The sequence below is a fragment of the Orcinus orca genome, chromosome 14 (assembly GCF_937001465.1).
Source record: "Orcinus orca chromosome 14, mOrcOrc1.1, whole genome shotgun sequence".
In the NCBI taxonomy this organism is placed as follows: Eukaryota; Metazoa; Chordata; class Mammalia; order Artiodactyla; family Delphinidae; genus Orcinus; species Orcinus orca.
Window position 1 is genome coordinate 68,435,763 of NC_064572.1, and position 21,628 is coordinate 68,457,390.

The 21,628-nt window shown below is 43.5% G+C and overlaps 1 protein-coding gene across 3 annotated transcripts in view; it reads right to left on the reverse strand.

Moving 5' to 3' along the window:
- Positions 1-21,628, reverse strand: part of SORCS1 (sortilin related VPS10 domain containing receptor 1) — a 558,796-nt gene that overhangs the window by 145,082 nt on the left and 392,086 nt on the right. For all 3 annotated transcript variants that reach the window (XM_004265869.4, XM_004265870.3, XM_004265868.3), the window contains exon 6: positions 17,293-17,357. In XM_004265869.4, the coding sequence (XP_004265917.1) occupies positions 17,293-17,357 (65 nt within the window). The remainder of the gene's footprint in view (positions 1-17,292; positions 17,358-21,628) is intronic.

Sequence of the window (21,628 nt, forward strand, 5' to 3'; positions counted from 1 at the left end):
CTAATAAATATTCTATGCAGGCAGTGTGAGGTAGTGGTTGGGGCAGAACTGGAAACTAACTCAGGCTGTGAGATGACACAGAAGTCACCTTGGTGCCCAGCACACAGGGCAGCCCGCCTGCAGCCAGATTGTCGTGCAGGGTCTCCCTCCCGTTGGAGTGAAGGGCTAGGTCCGAGCTCTTTCTCTCTTGTGTTATGTGACTCTGAGAAGGTCATTTACCAAACTAGGCTTCAGACTTTTTCTCTATAAAACGTGGGTTATTAGAATTTTAGGATCAAAGGAAGATGTTAAAATCAGACTACTGACTTTCAGATCCGAAGGTCTTTACCATCCTTTACCCACTGAAACCTCTTCCCTTCTCACTCTCGCCCAAGGGAACAAAGCTCTGTGATGTTGCTGGGAAGTCTGTGTCTCTGGGGCTTCCGCTCTTTTTAAACAGCACGTGCATTCCTGGCTGACACCCTGTGTTCATTCAGAGAGCTCCCCTGGTTTGAACTGCCTTTTCCTTTCCTGTGATCCTATCCAAATACTTCCTGGGCCCTTCTGTGGAGTTTTTCCTGAGGCTTGGGCAGACCTCTCCCTTCCCACAATGGCTCCATTGATAGCGACAGCAGCATTAACCTCCAAAACAACCAGAGCAACCTCTCCTCTGAGTCAGGAACTGTGCTGAACGGACCCCATGCTTTTTCTCTTCTAAACTTTGGAGAAAATCCAGAATAAGGTACTTTTTACAGGTAAAGAACTCCAGACTTAGGGATGATACTTGAACATTGTAAAAGTTGAATTTTAAATAAAACCATAAACTACGCTGGCAAGCATGAGCACTTTAAAGCTCTCTCCCATCCCCCGTTAATTTTCAACTTTGAAGCAGAACAGTTTCTAAAGCCCATAATCTGTATATAAATTTTTATCTTGTTCTTTCTAGTGTCCTATTATTTGGTTTGGAACATTCCTATTACATATTTGCACCCAACACACACTCACTCACACACACACAAACACACACACGTGTGTGTACACATGTATCAACAAGCTTGTGCTCATAGAAACTTCATTCCCATCAGGGGTCTAGAGCACTCTGTGGCATGTACCAGTTAGAAACTGAGATCTTCAAAAGTGAGACTCCAGCCTTGACCCCTGAAAGACTATATTGAGGACAAGAAGTTTCTGTGAAAATTATAAACTTAGGTCAAATGTCCTCCTTTGGCGTGATAAGCTTGTGGCATTGCTTGCTTCTAGGCAATCTCTTGAGTTTGGCCCAGTATAACTTTCTAAGTGTTGTCTTGTATTGATAGCCTTTGGACACTCAGGAGGCCATGATTACTACAGGGAAAGTTCTGGAATTACACATTTTTTGCCAAGCATGGGGCTAGGAATTGGGGACATGAGAGAGGACAGGAGGGCAAAATCATTTAGTAGAAATACAGAAAGTCCTTCACCAAGGATGATGCAGTGGGGTGAGTGTATCCTAGGAGGAGTGCAGGTTCTGTGGGTCCCCAGGTGAGGGGCATCTGACCTTCAAACCTCTCCACGGATGGTTTACTCTGTGTCAGGACTTATCCTGCGACTCTGCATTTATTTTCCTTTGCATCAAAGGGAGTTGTAGACCCGTTGTGCCCTCGTGGCCTACAGAACACCTGAATATAGAGACTATTTTACTATTGACTCTAACTCACAGAGGGAGAGTTACCTGTGCAGGGCTGAGGGTGGGGACACCCAGGGAAGGCTGCGTGGAAGAGCTGAGAAAAACCTGGAAGCTGCTTGGAGCAGTGACAAGCGGGACACATCATTCCAGAAAGCAAGAGCACTGGGCCAGAGCACGGGGGCACGAGAGAGGATGGGAGACGGGCTTGGGGAATGTCAGTCACCTCTTCTGTAAGAAAGTCACACTAGAACTCCAGTTTATGCCAAGAAAAGACACGAAGTTATCTGCAAGGTCACACCCAGCCATGAAAAACTGAGAAGCATGTTTGTTCCAGTAACTTTCCAAATTGAGTTTACAAAGAAAGGAGTGGGAGACAGAGACAGGGAAAAGGACAAATAGTAGGAAAGAAAGAAAATAGGAATCCAAGTGGAAAGGAGGGAGGGAGGGAAGGAAGGGAGGAAGAAATGAAGGCAGTTTTGTGCATGGGGGAGAAAATACACAGCATGTATTCTCCAGGGCTTTCTGTGGGAGAGGGACGTACGCTATTTACTTAGATGTGTTCATGTGTTATATGATGACAGAGGGTCTGTTCAAGGGACAGCCTCTGAGACACGTGGGTATACCCAAACCACTATTTCTTCACTTACTAACTTTCTATTTTCATCACACTCGATCCTGAATATCATATTTGGAACATGATAAATACTCAATAAAGATCAATAAGACATGATCCTTGCCTTCCATAGTGAAATAAACAGAAGGAGATGACACGTTTGTCTGTCTTCTCTATATTCCAGCTACACCTCAGCCATGCCAAATATGCCCATACTCCGTATCCTTCACACGTGATGTTCCATCTGTCTGCAGTGCTCTTCCACCCAGCAGACCCAGCTCTTTCCCTTACTTCCATAAGGACTTGGCTGAAACACCAAATGCCACCTTATCAGAGATTCTGTGACAGCAGCCCCTGCCCCGCCCCGTCACTTTTCATCTAGACTCTGCTTTGTTTTGCTTCCTAGAACATACCATCACCTGGCACTATGCATCTGTTTATAACCTGTCTCCCCTAACCAGAAGGTTAAGCTCTATGAGAGTCAGGCCTTTGCAACATCCCTTACTATCCTTCGTTCATGCCTAGAAGGGCGGCTGGCCTAGCACAGATGTCCAACAATGCTTTTCAAATGAATGGATAATAAATAGGTCTGCAGTGAACCAGATCTGGCTTCAAATTTTAGCCTGCGGCAATGGCAAAAATATTTAGCCACTGTAAGCCTCATTTTCCTCATAATTAACGTGAGGAAAATAATCATAGGTCCTACCTCCAAGAGTTGTTGTTAAGTAGTGCAGCAGCACCAGCCAAATAATAGGAATATAATGCACGCTCCTAGCATCTGTGTTGCTTGAGAACACATGGGGCAAAGGAGGGGGAGGTATGAGTAAGTGGCAAGATCTTTACGCTACCTTTTGTTCTTGTTTTAAAGCAGGAGTTAGAAACAGGAATTTTTCCAACCCTTAGAAATTGCCACACATGCATGTTACATGCACTGTTGCTGCTGAGTCCTGGGGGAGCCTGAAGACCCAGGAGAAACCCAGTCCTTTGTCCTAGAGTTAAGATCTGGACATCTAACAAGGTCATGGTGAAGGTGAAAAGAGATGAGACATGTCAAGAAAGGACTTTAGCAGGCGGCAACCTAAGTGCCCATTCACTAGCACAGGAACGAATGACATAGGCAGAATCGTCACACAGTGTAAAACGATACAGCAGTGAAAAAGGCTGCACTGGAGCTCCACTCAGCACCATGGACAGAGTGCCACGCAAAGTACTGGGCGACAAGGCAGAAGGGAACCCAAAGTATGATACCATTTCTATGAAGTTCAAAGTATGCAAATCAATATTATACACTGTTTAGGGATACAGACACAAACAATAGAAGGTAATGGTATGAATAGGAATGATTGACACCCATTTCAGAAGAATGGTTAGTGGCGGTAATCGGAAGATGAAATTTGGGAAAAGGTACTGTGGGCTTCAACTGTGTTTGCAACAATGTAATTAAGAGGTTGACACAGACTCTGGTCCATCCAAACCCAGCCTGTCATCTGTTTTTGTGTGACCCATGAACTATGAATGACTTTCACATTTTTTAATGGTTGAAAAAAGTCCTAAGAAGGGTAACATTTCACAACCTGTGAAAATTACGTGAAATTCAAACTTCAGGGTCCATTAGTAAAGTTTTCTCAGAACACACACACATACACACACAGGAAAGATCTGGAGAAGACAGATTTCTCTCCTGCACCTCTGTGTTCTCCCCCTCGGGATGGGAGGTAAGGACACAGACCTCCTCACAGATGGGTGAGCACACAGGAGGCAGGGGAAGTAGTAGCACATAATGGATACAAAGGACCTAATTTGAAAGCTGCCCAGCTGAGCCTGTTACTGCCCTGCACTGTCAGGTTTTTCATTGCTGTGTGGGGAGGCTCGTGTTATCTTATTTTATGCTTTTCTGGTTGGTTTTCAGGGTCGTCTTTAGGCTGCTAAGTCAGAGGCCAAATTGAAATCAATAGTCTTTGAAATTAAGAGACTTTTGCAATAGGAAAAATGGGGTCAGAAGGACACTGCTAGGAAGACAAAGTGGTAGTGGTGCCAAAGCCTGGGAGCTCAAGGTAAAGTAGAGGTCGCGCCCAAACTGCTGGCTGAAGACTCCTGACTTTCACTCTCTCTCCCACGCTTCTGTGATTTTCTTTCCCACCTTACTTGCACAGCAAGGCTTCTTTTTACCTGATACTTTAACACCCTCTGGGGGAAGGACTAAGTGTACCCTCTCTGCTGCCCAGCCCATTGTTTTCAGTGTCAAGTAAAATCCTCAGGTCCTGATCCCCAGGGCATTTTCCATTGTGGCCAACTCCAATTCCTCCAGGAGTTCCCCCTTCCCTCCAGGCCTTGGCAGCCCAAGGACTACTTATTGGGCTGGCCACTTCCAAGCAGCCGGCATCCCAGGCTTTATCTGTTGCCTATAAAGCTCAAGGAGAAACCTGGCAACCGTTCTACACTGGTCTGAATGTCCTCTCCAGGTATGAAAGGAGGACACTGTGCGCACGGTACCAAGAACAACTGGAAACGTCTGGTTAGAAATCGGTGGGGGCGTAAAGGACACTCAAAACCCCGTCAAGCAATAAGGTCGAAGGGAATTCAGGGGATGCTCTGAAGTCCCTTCACGTGCCTCCTAAATGTATCTAGGACGTTGGGTTACATTTCTAGGATCACTCTCTATTCTCAGTTGCAGGTTACTCAACATGGGAGGATCCCTTTCTAAGCCAGAAGAAACACCTCTGGAGTATATCCTTAAGAACTGGAAACTTAAATTTTACTGTCAGAGTGCCTGGCCTTTATATAAATTGGGGGATGGAAAATGGCCTGAAAATGGGTATCTTGCAATTGGATCTTTATTGCCACAGGATGGGAAAATGGACTAAGGTTCCCTATGTTCAAGTTTTCATGGCCTTTTATCATCATCCTGCTCTATGTGGCTCCATCATCAAAAGCCTGAGGAAACAGAAGATCCCTCCTAACATTCTAAATGGTCCCCTCTGACTTCTCCCAACTCTCAGGGGGGAACCAAGTTTCCCCCACTCTTGCAAGTTCCCTCACTCCTCCAGAGATTCTTCTGATCAAACTGAGACCCCACCTCCCCAGAGAAACAATCCCTGCTTGGACAACATTTTATCAGCCAGTCTGCCCCTGTTATTAGGGCCAGTTTTAGCACTATTCGGTCATATTTTAGCTATGAAACTATGACTACAGAAAGGAAAGATGATTTTTTTTTTGACAATATGGCCACAATATTCTTTAGACTCTGGAGAAAATTGGTTAAAATAAAGCTTTTTTTGAAATTGTAAAACCGGTTCTTTTTGCATGTGCAATTAGAGAAATCTAGCTTGTTAAAATGCTTTTTGGTTTATTTTCAAAATTCTGACCCTGAGAGAATAAAAATATGCCTAGGAGAAAGCTTGAGGTTAACTCTTATCATGTCCTGGGGAAACAAACACAGCCCACTCTGCCTGAGACTTCGGCCTTGGGTTGCTTAGTGAAACTTCAAGTCAAAAAAAAAAAAAAAAAAAGGCAAAGAGACAATGTAAGCCTCAAGAGGGAAACTATGAGATCTCTGTCTGGATATATGTATGTCTCAGTATGTGTCTTTGTCTTCGCATAATATTGCTGAAGTTAATTTGTAAATGAGCTCTATTTAACTGGCTTAAAAGAAAAGTAAGTGCTCACTAATCAAACAATTCTAAATACAAGACAGAAACTAAAGATGTTTGGGTTTATTTGACACACGCCTTGTACCACATTGGGAAAAAAAAATGTGCTTTGGAAAAATACATGTTTTTAGAGGTTATGGAACGCGATCTTGAGTTTGCTAATCAGAAAACGCCAGTATGACAAACAGTTACACCTGGTTTCTTCTTGGTTTTCACTAGAGGTCATGGGTTTTTAAGGGTTAAAAATTATAATATGTAATCAAAGCTACCAAAGTGACAAGAGAAGCATTTCAGTGAGTAAAGCAAGTAGGATATATGTTGTTGGCCAGAGAAGATACAAAGACTGGAGATATTTTTGTTGGGGAAAGTGATGATAATAAATTTGTCCTACAGTTAGTTGTTTATAGATGAAAAAAAATGGGCAAGTTATTGATGATATGGATCCAGGAAGTGATAAAAGTTTTGTGGAAAAGGAACTATGGAAAAAAAATTGGTACGTTGTTAAGACTAAATTGAAATTAATTAGGTAAATAAATTTTGCTATTAACAGTAAGCTGGTACCAGACTGAAATTTGGTTCTCTCTCTATATTAAGAGAAATGCTGCTTTTGATAACAGACTGTGTAAATTTCTTTGCCTTTAAGTGATTTATATTTGCTTTTGAAATCTTTTGTTACTTTGGTTAAGTATTATTTCACAATGATCTATGAAGATTATAGCACACGTAGAGAAAGTTCATCCTGCTTCTTCGAGCTTAACCCCCCCATTGTCAGACTTCTGCCACCCTGATGCCCTGTAGCATGGCAATGGTCTACTCCTAAATCAGGGAATTTAAAATGGATCAACAATAGCTGTAGATTAAACAGTCAGCACTATGGGAAGACATGTGCTGTTCCCAGACCAGGGCTCGAACCCGTGTCCCCTGCATTGGCAGGCAGATTCTTAACCACCACACCACCAGGGAAGCCCTTGGGTGTGTTTAATAAAAATGGGGGTAATTAGAAAAAATTATGTTTCACTAAATATTATCGTAGTTTCATTAGTTAAGTTCTGTGTTTACTAAGACTCACTTCCCAGATAGTTCCTTGCTGTTACGTTATAGTTACAAGTTTTAATTGAGTTATTAAAGGGACACTCTAAGTTTGTTTCTGAAGCCTAACTTTGTAATCAATCTTTGGATAAAGATCAGATGCTCCATGATCTACAACCAGGAGATTAACAGCAGGCTACAGTCATTCAAGTTTAAAGAAACAATTAGACTATACTAAGGATAAGGAGCCTGGTAACACTAGGAAATTGGGCTAAATGCCTTATGGACAATGCCAATGTATACAGCTTCCCTTAAAGATAAGGCCTGGTGAAAGACAGACGAAGCCAGACAAGCTGGGGATGTACTAGGCTGTACCTAATGAAAATTTCTTAACTGAAATTCTTACTTATGACCTTACTAATACCGCTAGCTGTATTATTTATATTTTTGCCTGTTTTACAAAATTGTTGTTCCTTACATTACCAAATGTGGGACTGAGCCTCCGATGAAATGATGGTATATAGTCCCATAGGAGATCAATGACTGGAAGAGTGAAACTGGAGATACAGGAAGACGCACCAAGAGGGAATATTTTCCTAGACCATAAGAGACTAGTAAAGCAGGAGGTCCAAAGACTTGTGGCTACTCACGAGGCCTAGTCCAGTAATGGCACACTGAGCATTCCTAGCTCTGTGGGACAAAATGGTCATAAAATGCCCCCCAACCATGGTCAAGTTCATGACCATGAAGAGGCCCTGCCAACAGGAAACTGGCACGTGCTGTCTGCCTCTACAAAGATTAAATCTGAAGCTGCTGCAGCTGCTGACCTTCAATAGCCCCTGAAAGGAGTTCGGGGTGGAGATCAGGAATGAGGCATTGTGTCCTCTGGGAAAAAACTGACCAAACAGGCCTTCAGATGGTTAGATATTTTCAGGTAAGGATTTTTATGAGCCCAAATTCTCACCTTTCTCATACCTAGAAAAACACTAAAATCATTAACAGTGACAACTGCTTTGGTTTATGTGTTAATAGCACATCAAAGGTTAAAACCTACTTGGATAAAACTAGACAACTGGCTACCTGACTACAGGTCTCCTCAAAGTGCCAGGTCTAGACTAGGATTCAGGCTTATCTTCCTGAAAAAAAAAAAAAAAAAAGATCTATTTTGTCTATTAATGTTCAGGTTGTCACTCCTCCAACTACTTCTGAATCTGTTATATCTACATCAATAACACTAGGCTAATTAAAAAAAGACATCAAAAAAAGAAATATATGACCACACCAAATGGCTCCATTCCTTTGGACAGGGTAACCCAAGCACTGACTCTATCTGGACCAGGATCAAAAATTGTTACCAAATATAACTTGGTTCTTACTCCTGCTTTGGCCACTGGTTACAATAATTCTTTTACTGATATTTACAATATTTGCAAACTTGCTAAGTCTGTCTCTTTCAGATTGCAACAGTTTCACATCAGGAAAATGATGATGCAGAGATTTCAGCCACTCCTCAGAACAGATCCTGCCGGAACACCAGCGTAAGTCACCCTGGGGTCCCTTAATGAGACAGGGCGAGAGCTCCATGACCCCAACTAGATACGGTCTATGAGTCCCTTGCCAGCCTGAAGAAGCGACAGAAGCCAGCCCATCGTCCCTCATGCTCCCAGCAAAGATTTCTTGGGGTTCATGTCTCTCAGGGGGAAGGTGAGGTAGGAGATAGATGGGCCCCTGCGCTGGACAGCTGGTGTTTGTCAAGTGGAGTAAAACTGAAGCTTTGTTCTCACCCAGACACTCCAAGGACAAAGCTAGTGGCAGAAGCTGAGCTCTGCTGAAGTAAAGAGATAAGATGACCACTCCTAAGGTCAAGGAAAACTTCCCTATCTGCACATGTGCAGGAAGGCTCCTTGGGGGTCAAAAAGGGAGCGGGCATCACCCCATAATATGTGTGGACATGTACCCACAGGCCTCTGTGGTGGGATCCATCTTAGCAAATAGCTGCACATGCGTGTTGGGGAGCCTCCTAGGACCACTCAGGTGTGAAAAAAGAAACAAGCTAATTGGCCAAAGATAAACAAAGACCCAGAAGGACTGTCCTAATAAGCGATTTAAATCACCGCTTCAGGGCTTCCCTGGTGGCGCAATGGTTGAGAGTCCGCCTGCCGATGCAGGGGACACAGGTTCGTGCCCCGGTCTGGGAAGATCCCACATGCCGCGGTGTGGCTGGGCCCGTGAGTCCACACTCTTCTCTGGGTGTGTATCTCTGCCTAGTTTCTGACTAACTGCACTCCTCATTAAGGGAGGACGCCCAAACCCTTTCTCTCTGTTGTGCATCTCTGCCTTACTTCTGTCTCAACAAACTGTTTCTCTGTGTGCTCTCCCACTTGTTGTGCTATGTCTCTAATAATAAACTTTGTACGTGTTTTTACAGTTTTTGCCTCTGTGAGAAATGCATTTTTCACTGGGGGCAAGAGCCAGGGGGTGTGGTGGTTAGGATTCCTGGTTTTCATCCAAGCTACCCAGGTTCAATTCCTGGGCAGGGAATTAAGATATTGCTTCACACCACCACTCACTGCTGCCTCTCCAAGATCAGTAGGTGCCACTGGACTCTCTAAGTCTGGAAGCTTGATTTAGGCATAGGGGAGGAGAGGTGAGAAGGCATTTGGTAAACGTGTTGGGAAGTGAAAAAAACAAGCAGGACCCTGTGGGGCTCCTGGACACAAAAGCCTTTCTGTGGCCCCATTTCTTGATTACAGGAAATAGGCTTCATTCAGCCTCCAAGACCTTCCCTGAGTTCCAACAGGCAGGTTCAAATGGTTGCTCATTAGGGAAGGGAGGGGATGCAGAGACAAGGGAGGACCAGTCAAGAAACAATAGTGCAGCCTTGGGGCAGGGTCCTGGTTCCCCCCTCAAGAGGTATATATAACAGTATCTTTGAGCTGTTTTTCAGATACTGAAATCCCCACCAGGTGGGAGAAGTTAATGGTATGCTGCCCACAAGCACTTAGACCCCAGACCTGCTGGAACCAGAAGGTTGATGATGCTAATTCCCACTTACCTTCCTACCAACCAGTCAGAAGAATGTCCATGAGCTGATCACACCCTCCTCTTTGAACCATTGCTATAAAACTCCTCACTACCCCCTACAGGTCGGGACACACAGTTCTGAGGGCATTAGCCTGCTGTGGCCCCTTTTGCCTGGCAAAGCAATAAAACTATTCTTTTCTACTTCACCCAAAACTCTGTCTCCAAGATTTAATTCCGTGTTGGGGTACAGAGGCCAGATTCCGCTTCAGTGGCAGGGAGCTATCAGAATCTGAAACTGACCAGAAGTGGAAACTTCTAACCTCTTCCCGGGCCCCACCCTAGAAGTGATTAATATATTAACTGATTGAAAAAGAAGGTAAAAGAAGGCTATGAAACATGGGGTCTAATAATGCCAATTGGTGTACGAGAGCTGGAGTGGCAAGTTTGATGTTTTAGATTTGCATAAAAATGCAAATAATGCATAACATTCTCTCTAGAACATTAAAGAGATTTGATAGCTTTTGAAGGGTCATTGAAGAGGAAATACAAATAACCAAGAAAAATAAATACAAATTCTTAACCTCACTCCTAAGTAAATAAATACAAATTAAAACAATAAGGATATGCCACATTTTTGCTCATCAGACAGGCTATGTTTAAAAAAATTCTCATAACAACCTGGACTATTGAGGGTACGTAAACACAGGCATTCTCATATTTAGAGAGTATGCAATGATGTATCTATTTCAGAGGGAAATGTGACAATGCCTATAAAAATTAAAAATGTACACATCCTTGGATTTCCCAGGGAAATCCCAGGGATTTCCCGTCAGTAATTTTTCTTTGAGCAGCGCTTGCTCCCTAAACACGTCTGAATGCTTATTATCCAAACAGGTAATATGTGCGTACATGTATGTATTAACACTCTTTGAAATAGCCAAACATCTATATATCTATTAATGAGATGTGATTAACAAAATTATAGCTGGCTGCATAACGGGGTTCCTATGTAGTTATTAGCCATGAAGTGGCTAAATTTATATATACTGATATAGAAAGATTTTTAACTTGCTATTGCATTCACCCACACTGAATCTGGCATACCAGTTTTACAACATGAATATTTGTGAGTGTGTATGTATGTGTACACACATACATATTTATCAGTATAAGCCTAAACAATTTCTGGAATAATATAGAAGACATATTTTAAAAAAATACCAACTTTGGGGACTTCCCTGGTGGTTCGGGGGTAAGACTCCGTGCTCCCAATGCAGGGGGCCTGGGTTCGATCCCTGGTCAGGGAACTAGATCCTGCATGCGTGCCACAACTAAGAGTCCGCACGCTGCAAGTAAAGATCCCACATGCCGCAACTAAGACCCGGTGCAGCCTAAATAAATAAATAAATATTTTTAAAAAAATAAATAAAATTACCAACTTTGGGGAATGAGAATGAAGATCAGGAAGTGGATCTACTTCTCCCTTGATACACTGGAATACTACTTATCTTTTTATTGTCATCGTTGCTACTTCTGGTGGTATAAAAGTAATTAATGCTTATAGTGTAAACTCAAATCATTTCATTGCTAATATACTGGGGACTGGTGAGAACTGAGGTCTCTATCGCCTTCCCGCAGTATCTCAGCAGTGCTCACCTTATCCAGATATTGATATGCATGCCGTTCAATATGGAAATTCGATTGGAGGGGTGGAAAGTGAAAAGCAGAAATGAGATGTCCAGTTCTTACCCACAACAAGAATTAGTGAGATGGTGGCTATACAAAGTTGTGATTTTCCTTTGATTTTTATCTCAGCTTATAAAATGCTGGCTTGAGTTTCGTTTCAGAAAGAGTTTGGGGGCAGTCTTTTTCATAGCTGGTTAAAGGGCCAAGGTTGTTTTTCCCCAGTGAAAGAGATTAGTTCTATGGCAAGGTGCTACAAGGTTAGTCACTCAAGCATATAGACATGGAGACCAGTAATTTTCCCCTGTCCCTGCTGGCACGATCACTACAAGTACAGAAAAAATTCAGGTCACTGGCCAGGTCTTTCATTTCAGAAGTAAAAGGGAGAAGCAATAAAGCTCAAACTTGGTACTGCAGGTTCTCTTACAAGATGATGTATATAGATGAGCATAAATATAAAACTATAGACCCATGTGTAATTACCACACAAAGAATTCTGATAAAATTTATATTCTTGGGGCTTCCCTGGTGGCGCAGTGGTTCAGAGTCCGCCTGCCGATGCAGGGGACACGGGTTCGTGCCCCGATCTGGGAAGATCCCACATGCCGCGGAGCGGCTGGGCCCGTGAGCCATGGCCGCTGAGCCTGAGCGTCCGGAGCCTGTGCTCCGCAACGGGAGAGGCCACAACAGTGAGAGGCCCGCGTACCACAAAAAAAAAAGTTATATTCTTTTCCTCCAAATTACATATACATACTGGCATACAATTTCAGGGAGTCATGAGTTTCTCATGCTCATCCATTAGCCCTAAGGGACTCTACACACCCTATAGTTAAAGGCCCTTCTGTAAGAAGACGTGCCCAATGGTGACACACACAGATATTTATTAAGTCAACACACATCAATGTGCCAGGCTCTGAGCTATGTTTTGTGAATGGAACCAAGATTAAATAAGATACAGTTTTTCACAAAGATTTCAATCCAAGAGTTGGGTCAACGTTTTCTCTCTAACTACATAGATTACATACATACATATACACACACACACACACACCTGTACCTATATTAGGTAAATCAATAGAATGTAGGTTTCCTTTTTATTATTATAATGTACTGGGTAGCAGTTTTAGTGTATTAGGTGCACACAATGCGTGTGCACATGCACACATACACACACACACAGGGTATTTAAACAGTAAAATCTTTGTTTACTGGATGAGGACCTGTCAATTTGTCCTCGGTTGAACACAGAGGCCAATAACAAATGCCACATCCAATAAACACGTTAAAAATATTCCAATAATACTTCCTGTGACTGATTGTAATTTAGGTTACTCTCTTCAGCTTGCTTCCCAAGGCAGAGAGGTAGTACAAGAGAGAATAACATGCTTGTCGTGGTCGTTAACTACGAAACATCCAGATTTCAGAGCACAGCTGGCAAGAAATGTTTGTGTAGGTCACAGACCTTCGTAGAGCAAAAGCTTTCCAGAGCTCACCTCCCCTCAAATATGGAGACTTCAATTGAAACAGAAATTAATTATAAAATGTAATCTAGGGAGATTTAAAACGACACTAAAACTAAACTTCGAATAACAAGCCCACATAAGCATTTGCCACCCACCCCATGGCGATAAGCAAAATAAGCGAGGAGGGATTTTTTTCTGTGTCACGTGTCTCAGTGCATTGTCTACAAAATTCCTAAACCCATTAAAATCAGAAAAAAATTACTTGCTACAAAGTAAAAAAAAATCATATTATTTTGGCATACACCCTACCAGATGTATGACCTAGAATATAAACAATGGGTTTCATATACTAAACAGTAATGAAAGGATGGAGAAAAAAGAGGGATCCCAATTCCGGAATGGGGAGAGAGATAACATAGAGATACTGGATTTCTTGGAGCAAATGACCAGCCTGGAGTCTGATTTTTTTTTTTTTTTTTTTTTTGCTGTATGCGGACCTCTCACTGCTGTGGCCTCTCCCGTGGCGGAGCACAGGCTCCGGATGCGCAGGCTCAGCAGCCATGGCTCACGGGCCCAGCCGGTCCGCGGCATGTGGGATCTTCCCGGACCGGGGCACGAACCCGCGTCACCTTCATCGGCAGGCGGACTCTCAACCACTGTGCCACCAGGGAAGACCTGGAGTCTGATTTTGATAAATACACTCTCAGTTATATTTGCTAATAGCTTGCTACTCTGACCTCTCCATGTTCTTTCCTTCCTCCTCCTGTTTCTTTGACCTGAAGCCATGTTTACTGACTCTCTTGGAGAACAACAGACAGACAGACAGATACACAGAGGGAATACGATACTGAGAAAATCTCATTGATTTTTATATTTAGTCAGGTCAGGAGTTATGCTTAGATCCTTTATTTCAATTGGTAGGTTTTGTTTTGTTTTGTTTTGTTAGGGATAACTTTTCAAATTAAATCCCTTTATTGAATGTTCACTCTTGGATAGTTTCTGAAGATGCTGTCTTTGCAGAAAAGTAAAATAAAATAAATAAAATTAAAATGGATATATTTCATGCCTTGTGAAAGCTGAGCCTGAGATGACAGTTTGGCATTATCAACCTCCGTGCCTGCAGGGAGCACAGGAATAATGTTGGGTGAGAGAAAACGTGCCGATCAGGGAAAGCGACAGCCGTGTTGTTTTCAGGATACGGGGTAATGTGCATTAAATGCCACAAGCCAGAAAGCAGCATTATGCCCCAAAGCTTGAAAATAAAATCAAACTGGGATGCTACCAATTCCATCCAGAGCTTTCTAAACAAGGGGTGTAGTCATGGGAGACAGACCCTAAAGCTCTTTCATTAGTCTTTCGTTGTGGGACTTTGTTACTATAAGCGTGTCCCACAGACCAGAGGCATCGGCTTCACCTGCAGACTCTTGGGCCCTTACTGAATCAGAATCCACATTTTAACAAGATCCCTGGGTGGGTCGTACGCATGTTCAAGTTTGAGATGCAATGCTGTAAATTTATCAGACAACCTGGTAAGTGAGGTTAGGTAGCCAGCTGGTAATCCTGACAACTGGTCAACTCTGTGTTCATTCATTCAATACATATTTATTAAGCCCCACCTACATGTAGACACTGTAGAATGTGCTGGAGATGCAATACTGAGCAAAGGTATACTTGGCTCCTGCACACATAGAACTTAATAGGCTGGTGGAGAGGAAAACCTGTGATCAAATGGAATGTGTAATTTCAAACTAAGATGAATACAATAAAGAAAAATAATAGAGTTGGATGAAAGCAAACAAAATAAACTGGTTTAGATTAGGACTTCAAGAAAGACTTCCTTAAGAAATGGATGCTCTCCCTGGATTTGATATAGTTCTACGGTTATTCTGGATGTTATCATTGGGGGAAGCTGGGTGAAGGGTTCAGGGGAACTCCATACTATTATTTTGCAACTTCTTTGTGAGCCTAAAATTATTTCAAAAAGTTAAAAAAATTAGAAATGATGCTTAATCTTAATCTGAACCATCTTCAGTAATACATTACACTGAATTGGTCAGGGAAGGGGGGATAAAGAAAGGTATTCCAAGCAGAGGAAAGAGTAGGTATTAGAGTCTTGTTATGGAGACACAGAACTTTGTAGTTTCTAAGAATTGAAAGCAAACCCAAAGGCCTGCAGGTGATGACCGAGGAGGGCACAGAGTGAGATGAGGCTGAGGAAATGGGCAGGCGGGAGATTATGCTGCAGCTACAGGTAAAGGTGAGAACTGTGTTCTTTATTACTAGAGCAATGGGAACTAAAACAAAGCTCTAAACAGACGGCATGGCAACTTTTGACTTAAGACAGCTCTGGCTACTGGGTACTGAGAATTGAACCATGGAATCCAAGATAACATTATCAGCTCTGGTCACCACCAGAGAGAGCCCACTTTATAAAGAAGTGGGGGGCTTCCCTGGTGGCGCAGTGGTTGAGGGTCCACCTGCCGATGCAGGGGACGCGAGTTCGTGCCCCGGTCTGGGAGGATCCCACGTGCCGTGGAGCGGCTGGACCTGTGAGCCATGGCCGCTGAGCCTGCGCGTCCGGAGCCTGTGCTCCGCAGCGGAAGAGGCCACAGCAGTGAGAGTCTCGCGTACCGCAAACAAACAAACAAACAAAAAAAAGAGGTGGGAAAGCAGCTCTAAACTGTTGAGATTATTCTGTGTCAGGTACAATCTGGGCACATTACATATCAGAGCTCTGCCTGAGTTTATAAAGGAGAAAGGAGGTGGTCAGCTTGGACCCTGATCTAGCCCCACACTGATTCTGCCAAAGAATATATTCATTCCCCAAAGGGGGAAAGAAACCTCTGGAGATAAAAATATCTCCCTGTGAGCACATAGTAATGGAGTAGGTGTGGTTTCTGGATAGTCTAAATGACAGGGGTGACCAGCTTCTTTGAGCTGTGAGCTGGTAAACCATGGGTATCATTTGCCTTTGCATCAGAAAAGTGGAGGGCAAGCAGACAGGCTCAGTGTCAGTGATGATGAAGTGTGTGAATTGTGAGGGATATTTTTAAAACAGAGAAGGTCTCAAAAATTAGATGATCACCCTCTGGCTCAGTGCTGAACAACTTCGACCAGCCTCTTGGCACTGTGGTAACTGGAGAGTCCGTTCTCTTCCTTTTCTCTGCACTTGAGACCTCTTTCTTTTCACCTGGGTTTTCTCCCCTCATCTATTTTCCTTCTATGCATTTCCCCCTTTTCTCTTTTTCCTTTTTCCCTTTCACCTGTAGTTCCCTAGTAGTACCCCCTGAAATGCTTAGCCCTCCTGGAGAACCTCAGGAACAAAGAAGGGGAAGGAAATCCATGTTGTTGTCGTTTAAATATATTACTTAAACTTTCTATGCCTTGGTTTCTTCATCTGTAAAATGGGAACCACCACCTATGAACTGTAGTGAAGATTAATTGTGATAAAGTATAGAAAGCCCTTAGCATGACTCTGGGTACAGGGCAAGTGCTTAGTAAATATTAGCTATGATAGGAATCATTATTATTAACTTCTTTAACTTACAGTGAAGAAATGGAGGCATAAAGAGTTGAAGTAACTTTTTCAAGGTCACACAGTGAGTGAGTGAACTTGTGAGTCAGGCAGACATGGCTTTGGATTGTGGACCTTCAGCTTTGCTCTCCATCGTGTGCTAAAGCCAAAACGTCCATAGGAAACACGGTCTTTCACTGTAGCCAACCTAACTAGGGATGTTCAGAACCACCAACTGACTCTTGCCTCCTGCCGCTTACGATGGGGGACAGACAGGATGATGCTCTTCTACAAGCCCTTTCCAAGTGTTCTGTCAATCTCCCACTAGACAGTAAGGCATTGCCTGGATGATAGCTGATAAAATAAGGAAACTGGCAAAACAAATCAAAACAAAAGAGCAGCAATAATGCAATAATAACAAGCGTTTACTTAAAAAATAAGAAATTTTGGAATTTTATCATCTCCTGCAAAGAAAAACCCCTTGATTGGATGAGAGTTGTAGAGAATTATTAAGACAACTCTAGGTAACTAAGGCCAAAAAAAAGTCCTCAGGTCCAAACAACTCAGATTATTGATTATCACCACTGTGATTTCCCTTAACACAGATTTGATTCATGGCAGATCGATAAAATTAATTACTATTAACTTCGTGGAAAAGTTGCTTTACTTACGACCATCCACAGTTCTGGCCTCGAGATGCACAAGATCTGGTTCCTTGTTCGACCCCATCACAGACCTAAATGATGGAGAAACATCAACATTAATGAATTCCCATGTGCCTCAGGGAAACTCAGCTGAGCCCATAAACTACTAATGTTCACGGGATTCTAAAGCCACAATCCTTAGGATACATCTACTGTATTTATTGATGTAGCCTGACAGTACAATTTTCACTTCAAATAAAACCTATAAAAACTCCTTTATTTGATGAAGGCCAGGCTTGACTGTGGCAAGGATACTGTGTGTTATTAACTCCAACTTGCAAATGAGTCCCATGCATGTCATATGTAACAGTCTCACGGACAGTATATTAAACTTTCAAGAGTTGTCAGGCAGATGACAGGCAAGCTGCTTTACCTGGGTGACTTGAGCAGTGATTTACACACAGCAAACTGATCTAGCTAATGTTTTCATTTGAAATTTGCAGAAATACCTACTACTATCCTATGAACAGACCACATGACCCAACGCAGTGGCCAGAACAGCCTAGAGTGACCATTCTCTGTATTGTTGAACCTGTGTGAGTGGGAAACACAGATACACCCATATTATGATATGTGCCAGAAATCACAAGTGTAAGTAAAATACAAGTCTATTTAAAATGCCTTGGAGGGCTTTCCTGGTGGCACAGTGGTTGAGAGTCCGCCTGCCGATGCAGGGGACACAGGTTCGTGCCCCGGTCCAGGAATATCCCACATGCCACGGAGCGGCTGGCCCATGAGCCATGGCCGCTGAGCCTGCACGTCCGGAGCCTGTGCTCCTCAACGGGAGAGACCATAACAGTGAGAGGCCCGCGTATCGCAAAAATAAATAAATAAATAAATAAATAAATAAATAAAATGCCTTGGAGAGGACCCTCAAGATGGCGGAGGAGTAAGACGTGGAGATCACCTTCCTCCCTACAAATACATCAGAAATACATCTACATGTGGAACAACTCCTACAGAACGCCTACTGAACGCTGGCAGAAGACCTCAGACTTCCCCAAAGGCAAGAAACTCCCCACGTGCCTGTGTAGGGTAAAAGAAAAAAAGAAAAAAACAGAGACAAAAGAATAGGGACGGCACCTGCACCAGGGGGAGGGAGCTGTGAAGGAGGAAAGGTTTCCACACACCGGGAAGCCCCTTCGCGGACGGAGACTGCGGGTGGCAGATGGGGGAAGGCTTCGGAGCCACGAAGGAGAGCGCAGCAACAGGGGTGCGGAGGGCAAAGTGGAGAGCTTCCCGCAAAGAGGATCGGTGCCGACCAGCACTCACGAGCCCTAGAGGCTTGTCTGCTCACCCTCTGGGGCGGGTGGGGTCTGGGAGCTGAGGCTCGGGCTTCGGTCGGAGCACCGGGAGAGGACTGGGGTTGGCGGCGTGAGCACAGCCTGCAGGGGGTTAGTGTGCCACGGCTAGCCGGGAAGGAGTCCGGGGAAAAGTCTGGACCTGCCTAAGAGGCAAGAGACTTTTTCTTCCCTCTTTGTTTCCTGGTGCTCGAGGAGAGGGGATTAAGAGCGCTGCTTAAATGAGCTCCAGAGACGGGCGCGAGCTGCGGCTAAAAGCGCGAACCCCAGAGACGGGCATGAGACGCTAAGGCTGCTGCTGCCGCCACCAAGAAGCCTGTGCGCGAGCACAGGTCACTATCCACAGCCCCCTTCCGGGGAGCCTGTGCAGCCCGCCACCGCCAGGGTCCCGGGATCCAGGGACAACTCCCCCAGGAGAACGCACAGCGTGCCTCAGGCTGGTGCAACGTCACGCTGCCTCTGACGCTGCAGGCTCGCCCCGCACTCCGTGTCCCTCCCTCCCCCCGGGCCTGAGTGAGCCAGAGCCCCCGAATCAGCGGCTCCTTTAACCCCGTTCTGTCTGAGCAAAGAACAGACGCCCTCTGGTGACCTACACGCAGAGGTGGGGCCAAATCCAAAGCTGAGCCCCTGGGAGCTGTAAGAACAAAGAAGAGAAAGGGAAATCTCTCCCAGCAGCCTCAGTAGCAGCGAATTAAAGCTCCACAATCAACTTGATGTACCCTGCATCTGTGGAATACATGAATAGACAACGAGTCATCCCAAATTGAGGAGGTGGACTTTGAGAGCAAGATTTATGATTTTTAACCCTTTTCCTGTTTTTTTGAGTGTGTATGTGTATGCTTCTGTGTGAGATTTTGTCTGTATAGCTTTGCTTCCACCATTTGTCCTAGGGTTCTATCCTTCCTTTTATTTTTTTTCTTAATAATTATTTTTTATTTTAATAACATTATTTTATTTTACCCTTCCTTCCTTCCTTCCTGCCTTTCCTTTCCTTTCCTTCCCTCCTTTAGACAACGAATCATCCCAAATTGAGGAGGTGGACTTTGAGAGCAAGATTTGTGATTTTTTCCCCTTTTCCTCTTTTTGTGAGTGTGTATGTGTATGCTTCTGTGTGAGATTTTGTCTGTATAGCTTTGCTTCCACCATTTGTCCTAGGGTTCTATCCGTCTGTTTTGGGTTTTTTTTTAAATATTTTTTTCTTAATTATTTTTTTATTTTAATAACTTTATTCTGTTTTATCTTACTTTATTTTATTTTAATTTATCTTCTTTCTTTCTTTCCTTCCTTCCCTCATTCCTTCCTTCCTCCCTCCCTCCCTCCTTTCTTTCTTTCTTTCTACTTGTACTAATTCTTTCTTTCTACTTTTTCTCCCTTTTATTCTGAGCCGTGTGGATGAAAGGCTCTTGGTGCTGCAGCCAGGAGTCAGGGCTGTGCCTCTGAGGTGGGAGAGCCAACTTCAGGACACTGGTCCACAAGAGACCTCCCAGCTCCACATAATATCAAATGCTGAAAATCTCCCAGAGATCTCCATCTCAACACAAGCACCCAGCTTCACCCAACGACCAGCAAGCTACAGTGCTGGACATCCGTGCCAAACAACTATCAAAACAGGAACACAACCCCACCCATTAGCAGAGAGGCTGCCTAAAATCATAAGTCCACAGACACCCCAAAATACACCACCAGACGTGGACCTGCCCACCAGAAAGACAAGATCCAGCCTCATCCACCAGAACAAAGGCACTAGTCCCCTCCACCAGGAAGCCTACACAACCCTCTGAACCAACCTTAGCCACTGGGGACAGACACCAAACACAACGGGAACTACGAACCTGCAGCCTGCAAAAAGGAGACCCCAAACACAGTAAGATAAGCAAAATGAGAAGACAGAAAAACACACAGCAGATGAAGGAGCTAGATAAAAACCCACCAGACCTAACAAATGAAGAGGAAATAGGCAGTCTACCTGAAAAAGAATTCAGAGTAATGATAGTAAAGATGATCCAAAATCTTGGAAATAGAATGGACAAAATGCAAGAAACATTTAACAAGGATCTAGAAGAACTAAAGATGAAACAAACAACGATGAACAACACAATAAATGAAATTAAAAATACTCTACAAGGGATCAATAGCAGAATAACTGCGGCAGAAGAATGGATAAGTGACCTGGAAGATAAAATAGTGGAAATAACCACTGCAGAGCAGAATAAAGAAAAAAGAATGAAAAGAACTGAGGACAGTCTCAGAGACCTATGGGACAACATTAAATGACCCAACATTCGAATTATAGGGGTTCCAGAAAAAGAAGAGAAAAAGAAAGGGAGTGAGAAAATATTTGAAGAGATTTTAGTTGAAAACTTCCCTAATATGAGAAAGGAAATAGTTAATCAAGTCAAGGAAGCACAGAGAGTCCCATTCAGGATAAATCCAAGGAGAAATACGCCAAGACGCATATTAATCAAACTGTCAAAAAATTAAATACAAAGAAAACATATTAAAAGCAGCAAGGGAAAAACAACAAGTAACACACAAGGGAATCCCCATAAGGTTAACAGCTAATCTTTCAGCAGAAACTCTGCAAGCCAGAAGGGACTGGCAGGACATATTTAAAGTGATGAAGGAGAAAAACCTGCAACAAAGATTACTCTACCCAGCCAGGATCTCATTCAGATTTGATGGAGAAATTAAAACCTTTACAGACAAGCAAAAGCTGAGAGAGTTCAGCACCACCAAACCAGCTTTACAACAACTGGTAAAGGAACTTCTCCAGGCAAGAAACACAAGAGAAGGAAAAGACCTACAATAACGAACCCCAAACAATTAACAAAATGGGAATAGGAACATACATACTGATAATTAGCTTAAATGTAAATGGACTAAATGCTCCCACCAAAAGACACAGATTGACTGAAGGGATACAAAAACAAGACCCATATATTTGCTGCCTACAAGAGACCCACTTCAGACCTAGAGACACATACAGACTGAAAGTAAGGGGA